General features: G+C 37.1%; 1 protein-coding gene and 2 long non-coding RNA genes across 3 annotated transcripts; 2 read left to right on the forward strand and 1 right to left on the reverse strand.

Moving 5' to 3' along the window:
• The first annotated feature begins 4,916 nt into the window (after positions 1-4,916).
• Positions 4,917-6,825, forward strand: LOC148784929 (uncharacterized). Its single transcript, XR_016063351.1, has 2 exons — positions 4,917-4,967; positions 5,633-6,825. It is a non-coding gene; the product is annotated as an uncharacterized LOC148784929 (long non-coding RNA).
• Positions 6,826-10,994: 4,169 nt separating this feature from the next.
• Positions 10,995-11,563, reverse strand: LOC148784930 (uncharacterized). Its single transcript, XR_016063358.1, has 2 exons — positions 11,420-11,563; positions 10,995-11,280 (listed from the first exon to the last, which is right to left on the reverse strand). It is a non-coding gene; the product is annotated as an uncharacterized LOC148784930 (long non-coding RNA).
• Positions 11,564-14,535: 2,972 nt separating this feature from the next.
• On the forward strand, positions 14,536-15,036 carry LOC148784931 (uncharacterized). Its single transcript, XM_088876545.1, has one exon. It carries the CDS (start codon positions 14,536-14,538, stop codon positions 15,034-15,036), a length of 501 nt encoding a protein of 166 aa, XP_088732671.1.
• The last annotated feature ends 4,378 nt before the right edge of the window (positions 15,037-19,414 follow it).

Here is a 19,414-nt window from a genome sequence, read left to right on the forward strand (position 1 = left end):
TTTCTATATTTTTTGCTACTTTTTCTTTTTTACTTTCAACTGATATTTTCCTATGATTTATAGTGTCTGTTTTAGTGTGTGTTGTACATTTCACAACGGTAACAAATTTGTAGTTTTACAACTCACTTCCAATTGGTCTGATCCGGTGGACTTAATGGATAAACAATCTCTTTCAAAATTGACATCAATTCATTTTTATAATTTAAGTAATTTTATATAAAAACCTTTCACAATTTTTAAAATTCGATTTTGTCCATCAATTAACGCTATCATATTTTTTTATTTCATTATATTTATGTTTATATCAGAATTTTTTTATGTACGTATATATTTATTATTAATTTTATTTGAGAGGTCATGTAACAAAAACTTGTTTAATATCAATTATAAAAAAAATATTATTCTTAAATTAATGAATCTATAAATTCTTTAAATTATAAAAATTATATTTATCTATTCAAATGTTATTAACTCAAATAAAAGTTGGATTCATTTATAAATAATTTTATTGAGTGAAGTGATCATAATCATATAAATATGATTAAGTTGGTATTTATAATTTAATATAATTAATAATAATTTATGCTATATATGTGTCTTTATCCAATTTATTTATTTTTAAGCATTATTTGGCTTATAAATTTACTTATTGGATACATTTTATTCTTAATATTTTAATTACACATTTTGAATTAATGCATTTTCATTTCATAATGCAAAACCCTAAATCAAAAAAGTTAAAAAAGAAAAAAAAAACCTCACTTGCTTTGAGTTGATCACTTTCAAGAAGTACCTATTTAAAGGAAGAAGAAACTGAGGTTGGAGACTGGTGGCTGCCGACGGAAAAAGATAACTACTTGAAATGTTGAGAACTGATGCCGCCGATAAAATAGAACGACTAAATTTTATTTATTTCTTTAATGTCATCTATTGTTATAATTATTATAAAGTTAAAATACAACGAGTTTCTATAAAGTTTTTTTTATAATTATAAATATAGCTTATATTTAAAATTATAAATATATTTAAAACCAATGAACGTCTAACAAAAGTACTTATTTATGGATAGCTGTTGTAAAAAGTACTTATTAGATAACAATTTTAACAAATATTCATAATTTTTATTGGATAAATTTTATTCTTAATATTTTAATTACACATTTCGAATTAATGTATTTGAAACTATTATTGCAAGTATATTTTTTCAATGAATAACTTTTAAATTTATAAGAAAATCCCCTAACACATGAGCAAGCGCCCCTTGATGGGGAAATCCCCCCATCGCATCGGCAATCTCCGCCTGCTCCTCCCATGAGAGTACTCCCCCCGAAAGCTCCACCCCAAGAGTACTCGCTGGAACTATTTCTAGCCTCGAGCAGTTGGTTTAGCGTTTCTTGCATCACTTCTCTATGAACAAAAAAGTTCCAAAAATAACTGCATTTCTATTTACCATCCGCCAAATGGAGGGTGAGACTCTGAAAGACTACACGCGAAGGTTCGTGGACGCAGTGCGTGAGGTTTCCCACGTTAATCATGAGTTATTGGCCAGTATTGTCCAACAAAGCCTGCTACCAGAAAGATTCAAGGAATCCATAGCCGGCAATCCCCCTAAAACTATGGAGGATTTACTCATGTGCTCCCATAATTCCATCCACATTGAGGAGTCGAACGCATCGGATCCTTCTCTCAATAGCAAAAGGAAGGGTCGGGAGAGGAAAAGTAGCCGAAGAAAGAAGAACGCAAGCATGTACCTCAGTGAGGTTCGCTCACTACACCCCCTTGAACGCTCCCTGAGGGGAGATATTAGTTGTAGTTGAGCAGCAATGGTTAATCAATTAATGGCCATGGAAAATGAAAGACAACCTTAAGAGGCTAAAGTCCAACAAATATCGTGGTTTCCACTGAGATAGAGGGCACACGACGAAGGAGTGCCACCACATGAAAAATGAGATAGAAAACCTGATTCAGTGAGGATACTTGAAAGAATACGTCAACCAAGGATCGAATCCCCAACCTCGGGATCCAATATTCACACAGACCAAGAACGACGACAACCTCCCCACCGCAGGGGTTATCGCCGTAATTTTGCGTCGCCTGGCGGGTGATTACTCGGCTAATGCAAAAAAAGCTCTCGCTCGAGCAGCTAGGGGAAACCACGCGCAAGCCCCTATTCAAGTTCACAATATTAGTTCGAAACAAGGGATGAAATTTCATTTAGTCAGCAGGACTTGGACCTAGTGAGGAATTAAAACAACGACGCCCTGGTCATCTCTGCCACGATCTCCAACTTCTGGGTCAAAAAAATTTTAATGGATAGTGGGAGTTCGGCGGACATTATATTCCACGACGCATATGTCCAATTGGGGATTGGCAACGCTCAACTTCTGAAGGTGAACGCCCCACTCACAGATTTTAGCGGGAAAATAATCAAACCAGTAGGGGAGGTGATGCTAGCAATGTCCCTCAGCTCTTATCCAAAGAGGTCCACCAAATTGGTGAAGTTCCTCATGGTGAAGGCTCCATCTGCCTACAACGTTATCTTGGGGAGACCGAGCTTAAACTCTTGCAAGCGATAGCATGTACTTTCCACCTGAAACTAAAATTCTCCATCCCTAACGGCATGGGAGAAGCCATGGGGGACGAGAGAATGGCCAAGGAATGCTACGTGAGTACCCTTAAAAAGATCACGTGAGAAACTGAATGAAGCGGTCGATGAGAAAACAAAGAGAAAGATGACTGATGGAAGATATGAGATGAGAGACACCGCGGAAGAACAAGTAGGAACAACCTATGGGGAGAAAAGAGTAGAGGCCTTGGAAGAGTTGAAGGTGATCCTCGGCGAGAAGACGATGAAGATAGGCACGGCGATGTGTCAATCCGCCAAAGAGAATTTAACTCAATTTTTGATAAAAAATGAGGAAGTGTTTGCATGGAGCATGACGGATTTTTATGGAATCTCACCTTACGTTATCACTCACCAGCTCAATGTAAATCCCGAAGCAAAATCTATAACGCACAAAAAAAAAAGGATATTCGGGCTGGAGAGAAGTCAAGCGATAAGAGCAAAAATGGATAAGCTGCTTAAGGCCGAATACATATGCCCGGTGCAATACCCCGAGTGGCTGGCTAATGTTGTCTTGGTTCCGAAGCCAAATGGAAAATAGCGCCTCTGTATTGACTTCACAGATCTTAGCAAGGCATGTCCAAAGGATCCCTTCCCCCTCCCACGTATTGACCTCTTGGTTGACTCCACCTCCAGTTGTGAAATGTTGAGCTTCCTAGACGCGTATCAAGGCTACAATCAAATTCCTTTGGCCTCTGAAGATCAAGAGAAAACAAGTTTTGTTACGGACCAAGGGATCTTCCATTACAATGTCATGCCATTCGGCCTGAAAAATGCAGAAACAACATATCAACGATTTGTCAACTACATGTTCAAAAACCAAATTGGTTGAAACATGGAGGTCTACATAGATGACATGTTGGTTAAGAGTGTGAAAGAACAGGATCACATCAAGGATCTAGAAGAGTGCTTCCAAATATTGAAAGCTTTTGGCATGAAGTTAAATCCCGTTAAGTGTACATTTGGAGTGGGGGTGGGGAATTTCTAGGGCACATGATCTCCAAGAGCGGAATAGAAGCAAACCCTGATAAAATTAGCGCTGTCATGAACATGCCCCCACCAAAGTCGGTCGAAGAGGTACAAAAACTCGTGGAAAATTGGCATCCTTGAATATATTCATTTCACAATCTACGAATAAAGGCCTACATTTCTTCAAGATCCTTCACGGCGCGAAAAAGTTTAGGTGATGCTAATCTATCCAAGAAGCATTTGACGAGCTGAAGAAGTATTTATCTTCCCCGCCTTTATTGACGAAACCTAAAATAGGATAAACCCTCTACCTTTACTTGGCGATTTTAGAAAATGTTGTTAGCTCAGTTTTGGTACGAAATAAAAACAAAGGGCACCACCAGGTGTACTAAGTTAGCAGGATGTTGCAGGGGGCTGAGTCCAGGTACTCCCAAATTCAAAACTAGCCTTCTCTTTAATCACTGCAGCTAGAAAGTTGAGGCCGTATTTTCAGGTGCACCTGGTGGTTGTGTCGACCAATCATCCTTTGAAGCAAGTGTTGTCGAGTCTGGAGCTCTCTGGGACAATGGTCAAGTGGGCAGTAGAGTTAAGTGAGTTTGGCGTCGAGTTTCACCCCGGGCCAGTCATTAAAGCACAAGTGCTAGCCGATTTCACCGTCGAGTTGGCGTACAACGCGGAAAGTATTTCTACGCTTTCCTGGAGTCTGCACATCAATAGATCATCCACATCGGCGGGAAGTAGGGATGGAATAGTTCTAGAGAGCCCTAAAGGAGACGAATTTGAGTATGCTATAAAATTAGAATACCTCTCGTCAAACAATGAAGCATAATATAAGGCATTTTTAGAAGGACGTAAGTTAGATTTGGACGCCGGGGCGAAAAAGATTATCATTTATAGTTATTCACAACTGGTGGTTAACTAGATCCAGGGATCCTTTGAGACACGAGATGAAAAAATGGCCAAGTATTCCTGTGACGTCCGTAGAATTTTGTACGTAATTGGAAGACTAATTGGTAATTATTAGAAATTTAAATTTAATTAGTAAATAAATTATAGATTGAATTTGGGATATAATAAAACTTGTACGGATTAAATTGGAGTTCGCTATAATATTTGAAAGCAAATTATATTTATTAAAAAATTAGGAAGGACGTAATGAATATTTTGAGAAAAGTTTAATTAAATATATAAAATAATAATATTATATATATAAATAATATATTGTAGAATTGAGGAGAGAGAGAGAGTGTGTAGAATGAATGAGGCGGTGGGCCTCTCTTGTCCATATTAATATGCACACTTACACATAATACAAACTCACACACACACATTCATACACACACAACAACGCACACACACATTTCGGAAAACAGAGGTATGGATATTGAATTTTAATTTTTATTAATTTATATAATTATATTATTTAATTACTCCATTTATTAAATGTTGATTATATTAAGCGATATACTATTTAATCGGAGTATTTTATGATTTTGGCTATTTAAATTAGTGTTAAATTAAATATCACAATTGTTATAAAAATGATATAGTTGGGCAATTAAATTATTTGATTTGTTAGATTTAATTATCCTTATAGTTAATTTACACAATTCCATCGGAATGATTAACCAAATATGTAATTCTATGTATTATTCCTTAATTAAATTATATAACAACGATAAATTGATAGAAAATTCATAGAAATGATTTGAAAATTATATTTAAAAAATATTATGTTATTAAAGAGGAAAAATGAGAATTTAACGATAATATAACTTACGAATGTTATTAAAAACGATAGTTATAAATATATGGGGTTTGATTAAATGAATTCTTATGAATTAGTTGATAAATTAAATATATGTTTGAGAAGCTTAGAAAATGTAGTTATTTATAAGAAAGTGGAACAGGGGTTTGGACTTTAATATGAATAGAATATTAAAAGATTGGTGGAAAATGTACGAAGATTATATAATATTTTATTTAGAGTTTATGATATTCTATAAATATATTGATTATACGTATTATAATTTATTATAGGACGTGACGACAAGGTAGAAGGTTAAGCAGTCCCTCGTAAAACAGAAGCATTTTGGGATATAAGGTAAGTATAGCTAATTGGATTTATATATATCTATATGTGTACTATTGTATATATTATGTATATTGGTTTCTTGCATGCGAACGTGAATTTGCTTTATATTATTATGTGTGGCTTTCGTATATTGATTGTTTATATAATTAGTTGTGGATTATTTGCTAGATTATCATAATATTGGTGAAATTGTTACTATGTAATATGTAATGGTAATGTAGAGATATGCAGGATATGATTATGTGATAATCATATAATTGATTGTTGATGAAATCAAATTGGGAGTTGTTATTGAGAAAGTGATTATCATAAAGAATAAAATGACGATTGTGAGTTGAAATAAAAGATGATGCTTACCTAGTTGGGAACACAGTCAATGGTTTATGAAAACGTGATTGATGATAATGTGATTGATAATGAGATATGAAAAATATACGATTTAAGCTAGGTACTATGGCGCGTAGGGTACCGGGATATTCCGGGGTAGCAGGGAATATCTTGTGCTGTTAGCTACACACTGGGGTGGTGTGGGGGTACCATGTTTGTTGTGATGTTCTGTGCTATATTGCTACACAGCTGGAGTAAAAGAGTGTGGGGATATCACACAACGGGTATCCTGTGCTGTATATGATATGATGATGGCCGGCGAATCATTGACTGATGTATACCAATTAAAGTAAGTGGGGCCCTTAAATATTAAACGATAATGTCGCATATTGTGTCATAGATTGATTCATAATTGTGAGTAGGTATTACTGCTTATATTTGATGTTGCTATTGATAATGACTGTTAGTCAATGTGACTGCATGTACGTGAAATTGTTGCCTGTGTGTGTATATATAAACTGATCAGCTATACTTATTGAGTAGGCAGCTCACTCCTTGCCACGTACTTTTCAGGAGATAGGTCACACTGAGTAGTCACATTGGACTTTGAACGGTGCTGTCGTTTTTATTAGGTGGGTCAGCCGTGACTTCTAAAACTAGAGTTTTTGATTGTGGGTTGTTAAATATTCTGGTCTTTTATCGGGATTTGTATTTAAAGTTGTGGTACGATTTTCTTGAGGTTATGTACACGAGGACATCTAGTGGGGGTAAATATGAACTTTTGGTGATATCTAATACCTTTTGTGATATATATATTGCTGATAAATTAGAATTTATTTTACGAGTTGAAAGAGAATTACTTATAGAATGAGTTCTTATTAAAGAAAGGATAAAATAGTAATAATTAGATATACGAGTATGGGGTGCTACAATTCCCTGAAAGCGAATAATCTATTTGAGAAGTTCGAAGAAGCCTTTGTTGTTCAGGTGTCGAGAACAGATAATGCCGTAGCCGACCAACTAGCCAAGTTAACAAGCTCGATGGCAGCCATCCGAAGCAGAAGAATCACTTTTCTCTCGTCGCAATAAGCCGTGATAGAGGAGCAAGAGGAGATTATGTGCGTGGACCCAACACCTCCGAGTTGGAAAGAAGAGATCGTCAGATTCCTAACTAATGGAACTATACTGGAGGACCAAAAAGAGGCAAATGCCTTTAAAAGAAAAGCATCCCGCTTCATTATGATAGATGGAGACTTATACAAACGTGGTTTCTCGCTGCCCCTCCTAAAGTGCCTGACTCATGAAGAGAAAAATTATGTCCTAAGAGAGATACATGAGGGAATTTGCGAAAACCACCTTGGAGGAAAGGCCTTAGCGGGAAAAACCCTTAGGCATGGATTCTTTTGGCCAACGATGCTCTCCGACGCACATGAGTTGGTAAGGCGATGCCGGTCATGCCAAGAACACGCAAACATTAATCACCAGCCGACAGCGCTAATGCAACCCCTTGAAAGTCCCTGCCCTTTTGATCAGAGGGGTTTGGACCTAGTAGGGTCTTTTCCGCAAGCCGCAGGACAAAGAAAGTTCTTGGTTGCGGTGGACTATTTCACAAAGTGGGTAGAGGCCAAGCCGTTAGCCAAGATATTCGAGAAAGACCAAGTTCCTATGGAAGAACATCATATGCCATTTTAGATCCCCGGTGCCATAATATCCGACAATGGGACTCAGTTTTTGGGGAATAAACTTAAGGACTGGTACAAGGAGCTGGCGATCAAATAAATCTTCACATCAGTTAGTAATCACCAAGCAAACGGACAGATGGAGATCACCAATCGGATAATCCTTTAACACTTGGAGACTCGATTGGGAACCGAAAAGGGGGCATGGGTGGGTGAGCTCCCTAGCATTTTATGGGCATATCGAATGACACCAAGAACTCCTACGGGAGAATTCCTGTTTAACCTATTTTATGGGACAAATGTCGTAGTGCTCGCAGAAATAGGACAACTTTGTTGGCGAGTGAAAAATTACAACCCAGACTACAACGAGCAAGGGTTGAGGATGAGCGTAAACTTTTTCGAAGAGGGCAGAGAAAAACGCCATAATCCGGGCCACTATGTATAGAACCAATGCGAGAGTCAAGCCGATAAGTTTTCAAGTGGGAGATCTGGTGATGCGAAAAGCCTAAGCTTCAGGCCCTTTTGGGAAGTTGGATGCAAAGGGGACATCCCTCGCACGTGGAACATCGCAAATCACAAGAAGTATTACTGTTAAGTTCTCTGGGTACGTAAAGTTCACTTTTTGAATGTTTTGTAATAGGGGGCAAAGTAGAAGTGTAGCGTTTTACGCAATCAAAATACATTGCGTAAAAAAAGCAAACTCATCCTAGAAAGATACAACGCGAGTGACATAAAATCCGATTAAGTAAAATACTACAAAATCACGAGTCAGAATCGCCTACTTACAAAAGCGCCCCATATGAGGCGAAGCGGTCACCCTAAATAATATGCGTTGATTACATGGAGAGTCAAATTCATACTAAACAAAATAATCCGATTACATTTCGAGATTAAATCCTAAGAAACAAACGAAAAACTACGAAGCTTTTAAACTTGGCGGCTCAACCGTCGGCAACTTCCACCACCTCCTATTCACCCTCCGATACCTCAGGATCAAGGAGCCCATTGTCTTCTTCAACAATCCGGCCCTTCTTGCGAAGAGTCCAACGAAGGACACGGCGACACCTTCGAATTGCATCATCGTAAATAAGAGTTGACTTGTCACTTAAGATCGTATCGATCTTCTCTGATTCTTGGAACCTCAAGACCGTCTCCTCTTGAGCCCCGGTACCGAACCACCTGAGGCGCGACCGCGAGTTGGGAGGGGGACTGCACCCCCCTACCTGAGGCGCCGCCTCAAACCGACGGGTGCCCCCCCCCCCCACCTCGAAGTCGCGTCTCGCGCCTCCCCCCACCTCCCCCCCCCTCCGTTGGGTGTGCCGTCGTCTGTCGGCAATCTAACTCACGGCCATTTTCACAATCACCCTCCCCACTCCACATTTCAATCAAAGAAGCAAAATACAAAGCAAGAACACCAAATAAAGAAGAAACAAAATTTAACTAAGGAAGAGAGTTAGCTTTGCTAGCCATTGTGGAGAAAATGGGGTTGGGAGTTTGAAATGCAAATGAAAGGAGAAAAATATAAGTGAGTAAGTGGAAGACAAATATGGGGCACATATTAAACAAATTCAACCCACCGCACCGTATAACTTCCAACGCTACTATAAATACCAAAAATTTTAATTTTTTAAGGCAACCACTATTTATTGTAAGTGATCATTTTTCTTACTAAAAGACCTTCCTAAAAAATCATGTTTCACCTGGTGCATAATTGTGCCGTAGGTAAAATTTTTAAGTTTATCCATTCGTAAAAATCTCGACCACATAAATACATATATATATATATATTAATGATTACATAATTGAATTAATATTGTGGGATACTAATGTTTAATTCACATGATATATATTTACAATTATTATAAAATTTTACTCCTTATTATTAAAATATATTAGTTTTCAACTTCTCATTAAGGAAACAAATAACCCAAAAATAAAAACATAACAAAATCAGTCAATTAAATAAAAAGTATAATGCAAAGTAACTATTTTTGCCCTTGGAAGATACATTACAAGGAATTATCCCCATCACAATGTATCACGAGGAGCGTTGTTGTGCATATAAAGTTTTTAATTTAAATCGAGTTAGATCAAACATAAATCAATTACACAGTAAATATAATACATTTATCGTGGAATAGATGTGCAATTTAAGGGAAGTGATCCATTACACGTCAAATATATCATATTTATTTTATTTTGATCGAACCTGATTTAAATAAATTTTTTTTTACAGCACATATATACAAATTTGAGCTATAAAATGTGAACAATTCACCAATCTATGAATCTGATTTCCTATATTTGTAGTGGCACTAACTACTAGTTGACAACTTACAAATTTAGGAACTGAAGTGAGAAAAAAAAAGTCTAAACTGGTCATTTTATTCCCAATTATAATATTGTCAGAAGGATCAATTTAAGACAAAATTCAAGTTTAGGGATGTTAACATCATGAAATAAACGTGAGAAATTAAAACGATTCTAAATGAAAACATAATAAAGAAGAAAAATGTATGATACTTCTAATTCCTCTAAAGTACTTAAAATATGAATGATATATCTAACTAAATATCATAATATTTCAACATGCTTAATTTGCTAGGAAAGATCATAAATATTTATATAAAAAAAAAACAATTACTAGGGCACATTAAAATTTAAATGAATAGCATATGAGTAACATATAAATACTAATCCAAACTTCAAAAAAATAAAAATATAACATTGGATAAGTTTCCTCAATTTTATTAAATTAAACGTATTGTTGAAAAATTTAAATCAAGTGATTTCCGACTAATTAATTTTATTTTAATATTAATATTAGATTAATATTTTTAGATTATAAATTTTTTCATAATATAATGGATGTATCATTTCGAGAATTCTAATAATTGTACTTATGATTAAATATAAAATAGTGAGAATGTTTTGAGTGTTTATTTCTATTGTAAGAAAACATTAGTACCTTTAACGGGGTACACTTTCATTTTGTGCTCTTTTTGAGTTATATTGTTAATCTTTTATTAAATGAAACTTCTTACTAAAACAATCCAAAATAAAGAATTTTGACTAATTATTTTTATTTTACAATTGAGTTTGTTAATATTATTATTTTCTTTTTAGTTTGTTGATGATGATTGTATACTACAAAAGTTCTATTTTCTTTTATTTATTTTTGATTGGCAGTGTTTTTTCCGTATGGAGAATAGAGTTTGAAGGTGTTCCAATTGTAAGCAGTATTAGGAAAAATAAGAAGAAAAGAATTCTCAAAAAATAGTTGATTTGAGCTTCAATGATGTACCAACTTGTGTATATGGTTGATTTGATTTTGATCAAGTAATAAATATACAACTAGAAATTGGTTTCGAATCAAAACTTTTATTTCTTTGGTTAAGAAACAAGGCGGTCTTATTGGAGCCACAATACAAAGAAGGCCGAAGTACTGCCATACACACTTAATTCTTATTTACAATAGACTCTTCACATAGGTGGCTGCCGATTCTTGGAGAACCCAGGAGGGTTGATACTCTGGTGCAAAAGACTCAAACTCCAAATTACTTGAACCCGATCGTCGTGAAAGCTGTCTTCACCAGCATTAAGTTGTTAGAATGAAATAAACAAACAAGAAAATGTGTACAGAATCAACAATTAAACAAGATACATTTAATTTCACAAAGCAAGAACCCTAAATCAAGAAACTTAAAAACGAAAAAAAAAACTCACTTGCTTTGATCAAGAAGTACATACTGAAAGAAAGAAGAAACTGATGTTGGAGAATGGTGGGTGTCAGCGGAGGAAGACGACTGGTGGGTGTCAGCGGAGGAAGGCGCGGCTGCTGAAATGTTGAGAATTGATGTGCCGTTGAAATGGAACGATTTTAGTGTGTGTTTTTGTATTTTATAACGATAATAAAATTTCCACTGGGCTGGGCCGGTCACACTTTGTTGGGCCTTAATGGATAAGTTTTTTGATCTTATTTGCCATATATATTTAGTTCTATAAATATAAATAGTTAATTACATTAATTTTTATTAATTATTATTTGTCATCATTATTTTTTACTTTTTTTAATCCATCCATTTATGTTAAATTTCGAATTATTTTTTTATTATAAATCTTTCAAAATTTACATCAATTAGGTTTTATAATTCAAGTAATTTAATACAAAAACCTTTCTCAGTTTTTAAAACTCGTTTTGTCCATCAATTAATAGATACCATATAATTTTTTTTATTTTATTATACTTATCATTATTTCATCATATTTTTCTTTTTTTATGTACATACATACTTATTATTGATTTTGTTTAAGAGGTCATGCAACAAAAACTACAGTGTTTAATATCAATTATAAAAAAAATATTATTTTTAAATTAATGAATTTACAAATTCTTTAAATTATAAAAATTATATTTATCTGTTCAAATGTTATTGACTCAGTTATAAGTTTAATTCATTTAAATAAATAATTCAGTCAGCGGAGGAAAGCGGCTGCCTAAAATCTTCACGACTGATGCCACCGTTGAAATAGAATGAACAAATTTTGTTTTTCTATATTTTTTGCTATTTTTTCTTTTTCACTTTCAACTAATATTTTTCTGTGTGTTGTACATTTCACAACGGTAACAAATTTGCAGTTTTACAACTCACTTTCAATTAGGCTGAGCCGGTGGCCTTAATGGATAAACTATCTCTTTCAAAATTCACATCAATTAGTTTTTATAATTTGAGTAATTTTATATAAAAACCTTTCACAATTTTTAAAACTCGATTTTGTCCATCAATTAACGCTATAATATTTTTTATTTCATTATATTTATGTTTATATCAGAATTTTTTTTATGTACGTACATATTTATTATTGATTTTATTTGAGAGGTCATGTAACAAAAACTATAGCGTTTAATATCAATTATAAAAAAATATTATTCTTAAATTAATCAATTTACAAAATTTTTAAATTATAAAAATTATATTTATCTATTCAAATGTTATTGACTCAATTAAAAGTTGGATTCATTTATAAATAATTTTATTGAGTGAAGTGATCATAATCATATAAATATGATTAAGTTGGTATTTATAATTTTATATAATTAATAATAATTTATGCTATGTATATATGTGTCTTTATCCAATTTATTTATTTTTAAGCATTATTTGGCTTATAATTTACTTATTGGATACATTTTATTCTTAATATTTTAATTACACATTTCGAATTAATGCATTTTAATTTCATAATGCAAAACCCTAAATTAAGAAACTTAAAAAAGAAAAGAAAAACCTCACTTGCTTTGAGTTGATCACTTTCAAGAAGTACCCACTTAAAGGAAGAAGAAACTGAGGTTGGAGACTGGTGGCTGCCGACGGAGAAAGGGAACTGCCTGAAATGTTGAGAATTGATGCCGACGATAAAATAGAACGACTAAATTTTATTTATTTCTTTAATGTCATCTATTGTTATAATTATTATAAAGTTAAAATACAACAAATTTCTATAAAGTTTTTTTTTATAATTATAAATATATCTTATATTTAAAATTATAAATATATTTAAAACCAATGAACGTCTAACAAAAGTACTTATTTATGGATAGCTGTTGTAAAAAGTATTTATTAGATAACAATTTTAACAAATATTCATAATTTTTATTGGATAAATTTTATTCTTAATATTTTAATTACACATTTCGAATTAATGTATTTGAAACTATTATTGCAAGTATATTTTTTCAATGAATAACTTTTAAACTTATAAGAAAATCCCCTGACACATGAGCAAGCGCCCCTTGATGGGGAAATCCCCCCATCGCATCGGCAATCTCCGCCTGCTCCTCCCATGAGAGTACTCCCCCGAAAGCTCAACCCCAAGAGTACTCGCTGGAACTATTTCTAGCCTCGAGCAGTTGGTTCAGCGTCTCTTGCATCACTTCTCTATGAACAAAAAAGTTCCAAAAACGACTGCATTTCTATTTACCATCCGCCAAACGGAGGGTGAGACTCTGAGAGACTACACGCGAAGGTTCGTGGACGCAGTGCGTGAGGTTCCCCATGTTAATCATGAGTTATTGGCCAGTATTGTCCGACAAAACCTGCTACCAGGAAGATTCAAGGAATCCATAGCCGGCAATCCCCCTAGAGCTATGGAGGATTTACTCATGCGCTCCCATAATTCCATCCACATTGAGGAGTCGAACGCATCGGATCCTTCTCTCAATAGCAAAAGGAAGGATCGGGAGAGGAAAAGGAGCCGAAGAAAGAAGAACGCAAGCATGTACCTCAGGTGGGGTTCGCTCACTACACCCCCTTGAACGCTCCCAGAGGGGAGATATTAGTCGTAGTTGAGCAGCAATGGTTAATCAATTAATGGCCATGGAAAATGAAAGACAACCTTAAGAGGCTCAAGTCCAACAAATATCATGGTTTCCACTGAGATAGAGGGCACACGACGAAAGAGTGCCACCACATGAAAAATGAGATAGAAAACCTGATTCAGTGAGGATACTTGAAAGAATACGTCAACCAAGGATCGAATCCCCAACCTCGGGATCCAATGTTCACACAGACCAAGAACGACGACAACCTCCCCACCGCAGGGGTTATCGCCGTAATTTTGCGTGGCCCGACGGGTGATGACTCGGCTAATGCAAGAAAGGCTCTCGCTCGAGCAGCTAGGGGAAACCACGCGTAAGCCCCTATTCAAGTTTACAATATTAGTTTGAAACAAAGGATGAGATTTCATTTAGTCAGCAGGACTTGGACCCATTGAGGAATTAAAACAACGACGCCCTGGTCATCTCTGCCACGATCTCCAACTTTTGGGTCAAAAAAATTTTAATGGATAGTGGGAGTTCGGCGGACATTATATTCCACGACGCATATGTCCAATTGGGGATTGACAACGCTCAACTTCTGAAGGTAAACGCCCCACTCACAGATTTTAGCGGGAAAATAATCAAACTAGTAGGGGAGGTGACGCTAGCAATGTCCCTCGGCTCTTATCCAAAGAGGTCCACCAAATTGGTGAAGTTCCTCATGGTGAAGGCTCCATCTGCCTACAACGTTATCTTGGGGAGACCGAGCTTAAACCTCTTGCAAGCGATAGCATGTACTTTCCACCTGAAACTAAAATTCTCCATCCCTAACGGCATGGGAGAAGCCATGGGGGACGAGAGAATAGCCAAGGAATGCTACGTGAGTACCCTTGAAAGATCACGTGAGAAACTGAATGAAGCGGCCGATGAGAAAACAAAGAGAAAGATGACTGATGGAAGATATGAGATGAGAGACACCGCGAAAGGACACGTAGGAACAACCTATGTTGGAGAAAAGAGTTGAAGCCCTAGAAGAGTTGAAGGTGATCCTCGGTGAGAAAACGATGAAGATAGGCACGGCGATGTGTCAATCCGCCAAAGAGAATTTAACTCAATTTTTGATAAAAAAATGAGGAAGTGTTTACATGGAGCATGACGGATTTTTATGGGATCTCACCTAACGTTATCACTCACCAGCTCAATGTAAATCCCAAAGCAAAATCTATAAAACACAAAAAAAAAGGATATTCGGGCTGGAGAGAAGTCAAGCGATAAAAGCAAAAATGGATAAGCTGCTTAAGGCCGAACACATATGCCCGGTGCAATACGCCGAGTGGCTGGCTAATGTTGTCTTGGTTCCGAAGCCAAACGGAAAATAGCGCCTCTGTATTGACTTCACAGATCTTAGCAAGGCATGTCCAAAGGATCCCTTCCCCCTCCCACGTATTGACCTCTTGGTTGACTCCACCTCCAGATGTGAAATGTTGAGCTTCCTAGACGCGTATCAAGGCTACAATCAAATTCCTTTGGCCTCTGAAGATCAAGAGAAAACAAGTTTTGTCACGGACCAAGGGATCTTCTGTTACAATGTCATGCCATTCGGCCTGAAAAATGCAGAAACAACATATCAACAATTTGTCAACTACATGTTCAAAAACCAAATTGGTTGAAACATGGAGGTCTACATAGATGACATGTTGGTTAAGAGTGTGAAAGAACAGGATCACATCAAGGATCTAGAAGAGCGCTTCCAAATAGTGAAAGCTTTTGGCATGAAGTTAAATCTCGCTAAGTGTACCTTTGGAGTGGGGGTGGGGAATTTCTAGGGTACATGATCTCCAAGAGCGGAATAGAAGCAAACCCTGATAAAATTAGCGTTGTCATGAACATGCCCCCACCAAAGTCGGTCGAAGAGCTACAAAAACTCGTGGAAAATTGGCATCCTTGAATAGATTCATTTCACAATCTACGAATAAAGGCCTACATTTCTTCAAGATCCTTCGCGGCGCGAAAAAGTTTGGGTGATGCTAATCCATCCAAGAAGCATTTGACGAGCTGAAGAAGTATTTATCTTCTCCGCCTTTATTGACGAAACCTAAAATAGGATAAACCCTCTACCTTTACTTGGCGATTTTAGAAAATGTTGTTAGCTCAGATTTGGTACGAAAGAAAAATAAAGGGCACCACCTGGTGTACTAAGTTAGCAGGATGTTGCAGGGGGCTGAGTCCAGGTACTCCCAAATTCAAAACTAGCCTTCTCTTTAATCACTGCAGCTAGAAAGTTGAGGCCGTATTTTTATGTGCACCTAGTGGTTGTGTCGACAAATCATCCTTTGAAGCAAGTGTTGTCGAGTCTGGAGCTCTCCGGGACAATGGTCAAGTGGAAAGTAGAGTTAAGTGAGTTTGGCGCCGAGTTTCAGCCCAGGCCAGTCATTAAAGCACAAGTGCTAGCCGATTTCACCGTCGAGTTGGCGTACAACGCGTCAAGTATTTTTACGCTTTCCAGGAGTCTGCACATCAATAGATCATCCACATCGGCGGGAAGTAGGGATGGAATAGTTCTAGAGAGCCCTAAAGGAGACGAATTTGAGTATGCTATAAAATTAGAATACCCCTCGTCGAACAATGAAGCATAATATAAGGCATTTTTAGAAGGACGTAAGTTAGCTTCGGACGCCGGGGCAAAAAAGATTATCATTTATAGTTATTCACAACTGGTGGTTAACTAGATCCAGGGATCCTTTGAGACACGAGATGAAAAAATGGCCAAGTATTCCCTGAAAGCGAATAATCTATTTGAGAAGTTCGAAGAAGCCTTTGTTGTTCAGGTGTCGAGAACAGATAATGCCGTAGCCGACCAACTAGCCAAGTTAACAAGCTCGATGGCAGCCATCCGAAGCACAAGAATCACTTTTCTCTCGTCGCAAAGAGTCGTGATAGAGGAGCAAGAGGAGATTATGTGCGTGGACCCAACACCTCCGAGTTGGAAAGAAGAGATCGTCAGATTTCTAACTAATGGAACTATACTGGAGGACCAAAAAGAGGCAAATGCCTTTAAAAGAAAAGCATCCCGCTTCATTATGATAGATGGAGACTTATACAAACGTGGTTTCTCGCTGCCCCTCCTAAAGTGCCTGACTCATGAAGAGAAAAATTATGTCCTAAGAGAGATACATGAGGGAATTTGCGAAAACCACCTTGGAGGAAAGACCTTAGCGGGAAAAGCCCTTAGGCATGGATTCTTTTGGCCAACGATGCTCTCCGACGCACATGAGTTGGTAAGGCGATGCCGGTCATGCCAAGAACACGTAAACAATAATCACCAGCCGACAGCGCTAATGCAACCCCTTGAAAGTCCCTTCCCTTTTGATCAGAGGGGTTTGGACCTAGTAGGGTCTTTTTCGCAAGCCGCAGGGCAAAGAAAGTTCTTGGTTGCGGTGGACTATTTTACAAAGTGGGTAGAGGCCAAGCCGTTAGCCAAGATATTCGAGAAAGATCAAGTTCCTATGGAAGAACATCATATGCCATTTTAGATCCCCGGTGCCATAATATCCGACAATGGGACTCAGTTTTTGGGGAATAAACTTAAGGACTGGTACAAGGAGCTGGCGATCAAATAAATCTTCACATCAGTTAGTAATCACCAAGCAAACGAACAGATGGAGGTCACCAATCGGATAATCCTTTAACACTTGGAGACTCGATTGGGAACCGAAAAGGGGGCATGGGTGGGTGAGCTCCCTAGCATTTTATGGGCATATCGAACGACACCAAGAACTCCTACGGGAGAATTCTTGTTTAACCTATCTTATGGGACAAATGTCGTAGTGCTCGCAGAAATAGGACAACTTTGTTGGCGAGTGAAAAATTACAACCCAAACTACAACGAGCAAGGGTTGAGGATGAGCGTAAACTTTTTCGAAGAGGGCAGAGAAAAATCCCATAATCCGGGCCACTATGTATAGAACCAATGCGAGAGTCAAGCCGATAAGTTCTCAAGTGGGAGATCTGGTGATGCGAAAAGCCTAAGCTTCGGGCCCTATTGGGAAGTTGGATGCAAAGGGGACATCCCTCGCACGTGGAACATCGCAAATCACAAGAAGTATTACTGTTAAGTTCTCTGGGTACGTAAAGTTCACTTTTTGAATGTTTTGTAATAGGGGGCAAAGTAGAAGTGTAGCGTTTTACGCAATCAAAATACATTGCGTAAAAAAAGCAAACTCATCCTAGAAAGATACAACGCGAGTGACATAAAATCCGATTAAGGAAAATACTACAAAATCACGAGTTAGAATCGCCTACTTACAAAAGCGCCCCATATAAGGTGAAGCAGTCACCCTAAATAATATGCGTTGATTACATGGAGAGTCAAATTCATACTAAACAAAATAATCCGATTACATTTCGAGATTAAATCCTAAGAAACAAACAGAAAACTACGAAGCTGTTAAACTTGGGGGCTCAACCGTCGGCAACTTCCACCACCTCCTATTCACCCTCCGATACCTCAGGATCAAGGAGCCCATTGTCTTCTTCAACAATCCGGCCCTTCTTGCGAAGAGTCCAACGAAGGACACGGCGACACCTTCGAATTGCATCATCGTAAATAAGAGTTGCCTTGTCACTTAAGATCGTATCGATCTTCTCTAATTCTTGGAACCTCAAGACCGTCTCCTCTTGAGCCCCGGTACCGAACCACCTGAGGCGCGACCGCGAGTTGGGAGGGGGACTGCACCCCCCTACCTGAGGCGCCGCCTCAAACCGACGGGTGCCCCCCCCCCCCCCCACACCTCGAAGTCGCGTCTCGCGCCTCCCCCCACCTCCCCCCCCCCCTCCGTTGGGTGTGCCGTCATCTGTCGGCAATCTAACTCACGGCCATTTTCACAATCACCCTCCCCACTCCACATTTCAATCAAAGAAGCAAAATACAAAGCAAGAACACCAAATAAAGAAGAAACAAAATTTAACTAAGGAAGAGAGTTAGCTTTGCTAGCCATTGTGGAGAAAATGGGGTTGGGAGTTTGAAATGCAAATGAAAGGAGAAAAATATAAGTGAGTAAGTGGAAGACAAATATGGGGCACATATTAAACAAATTCAACCCACCGCACCGTATAACTTCCAACGCTACTATAAATACCAAAAATTTTAATTTTTTAAGGCAACCACTATTTATTGTAAGTGATCATTTTTCTTACTAAAAGACCTTCCTAAAAAATCATGTTTCACCTGGTGCATAATTGTGCCGTAGGTAAAATTTTTAAGTTTATCCATTCGTAAAAATCTCGACCACATAAATACATATATATATATATTAATGATTACATAATTGAATTAATATTGTGGGATACTAATGTTTAATTCACATGATATATATTTACAATTATTATAAAATTTTACTCCT

This window comes from Sesamum indicum, linkage group LG12 (genome assembly GCF_026168435.1).
Source record: "Sesamum indicum cultivar Baizhima isolate 11 linkage group LG12, ASM2616843v1, whole genome shotgun sequence".
Lineage (NCBI taxonomy): Eukaryota > Viridiplantae > Streptophyta > Magnoliopsida > Lamiales > Pedaliaceae > Sesamum > Sesamum indicum.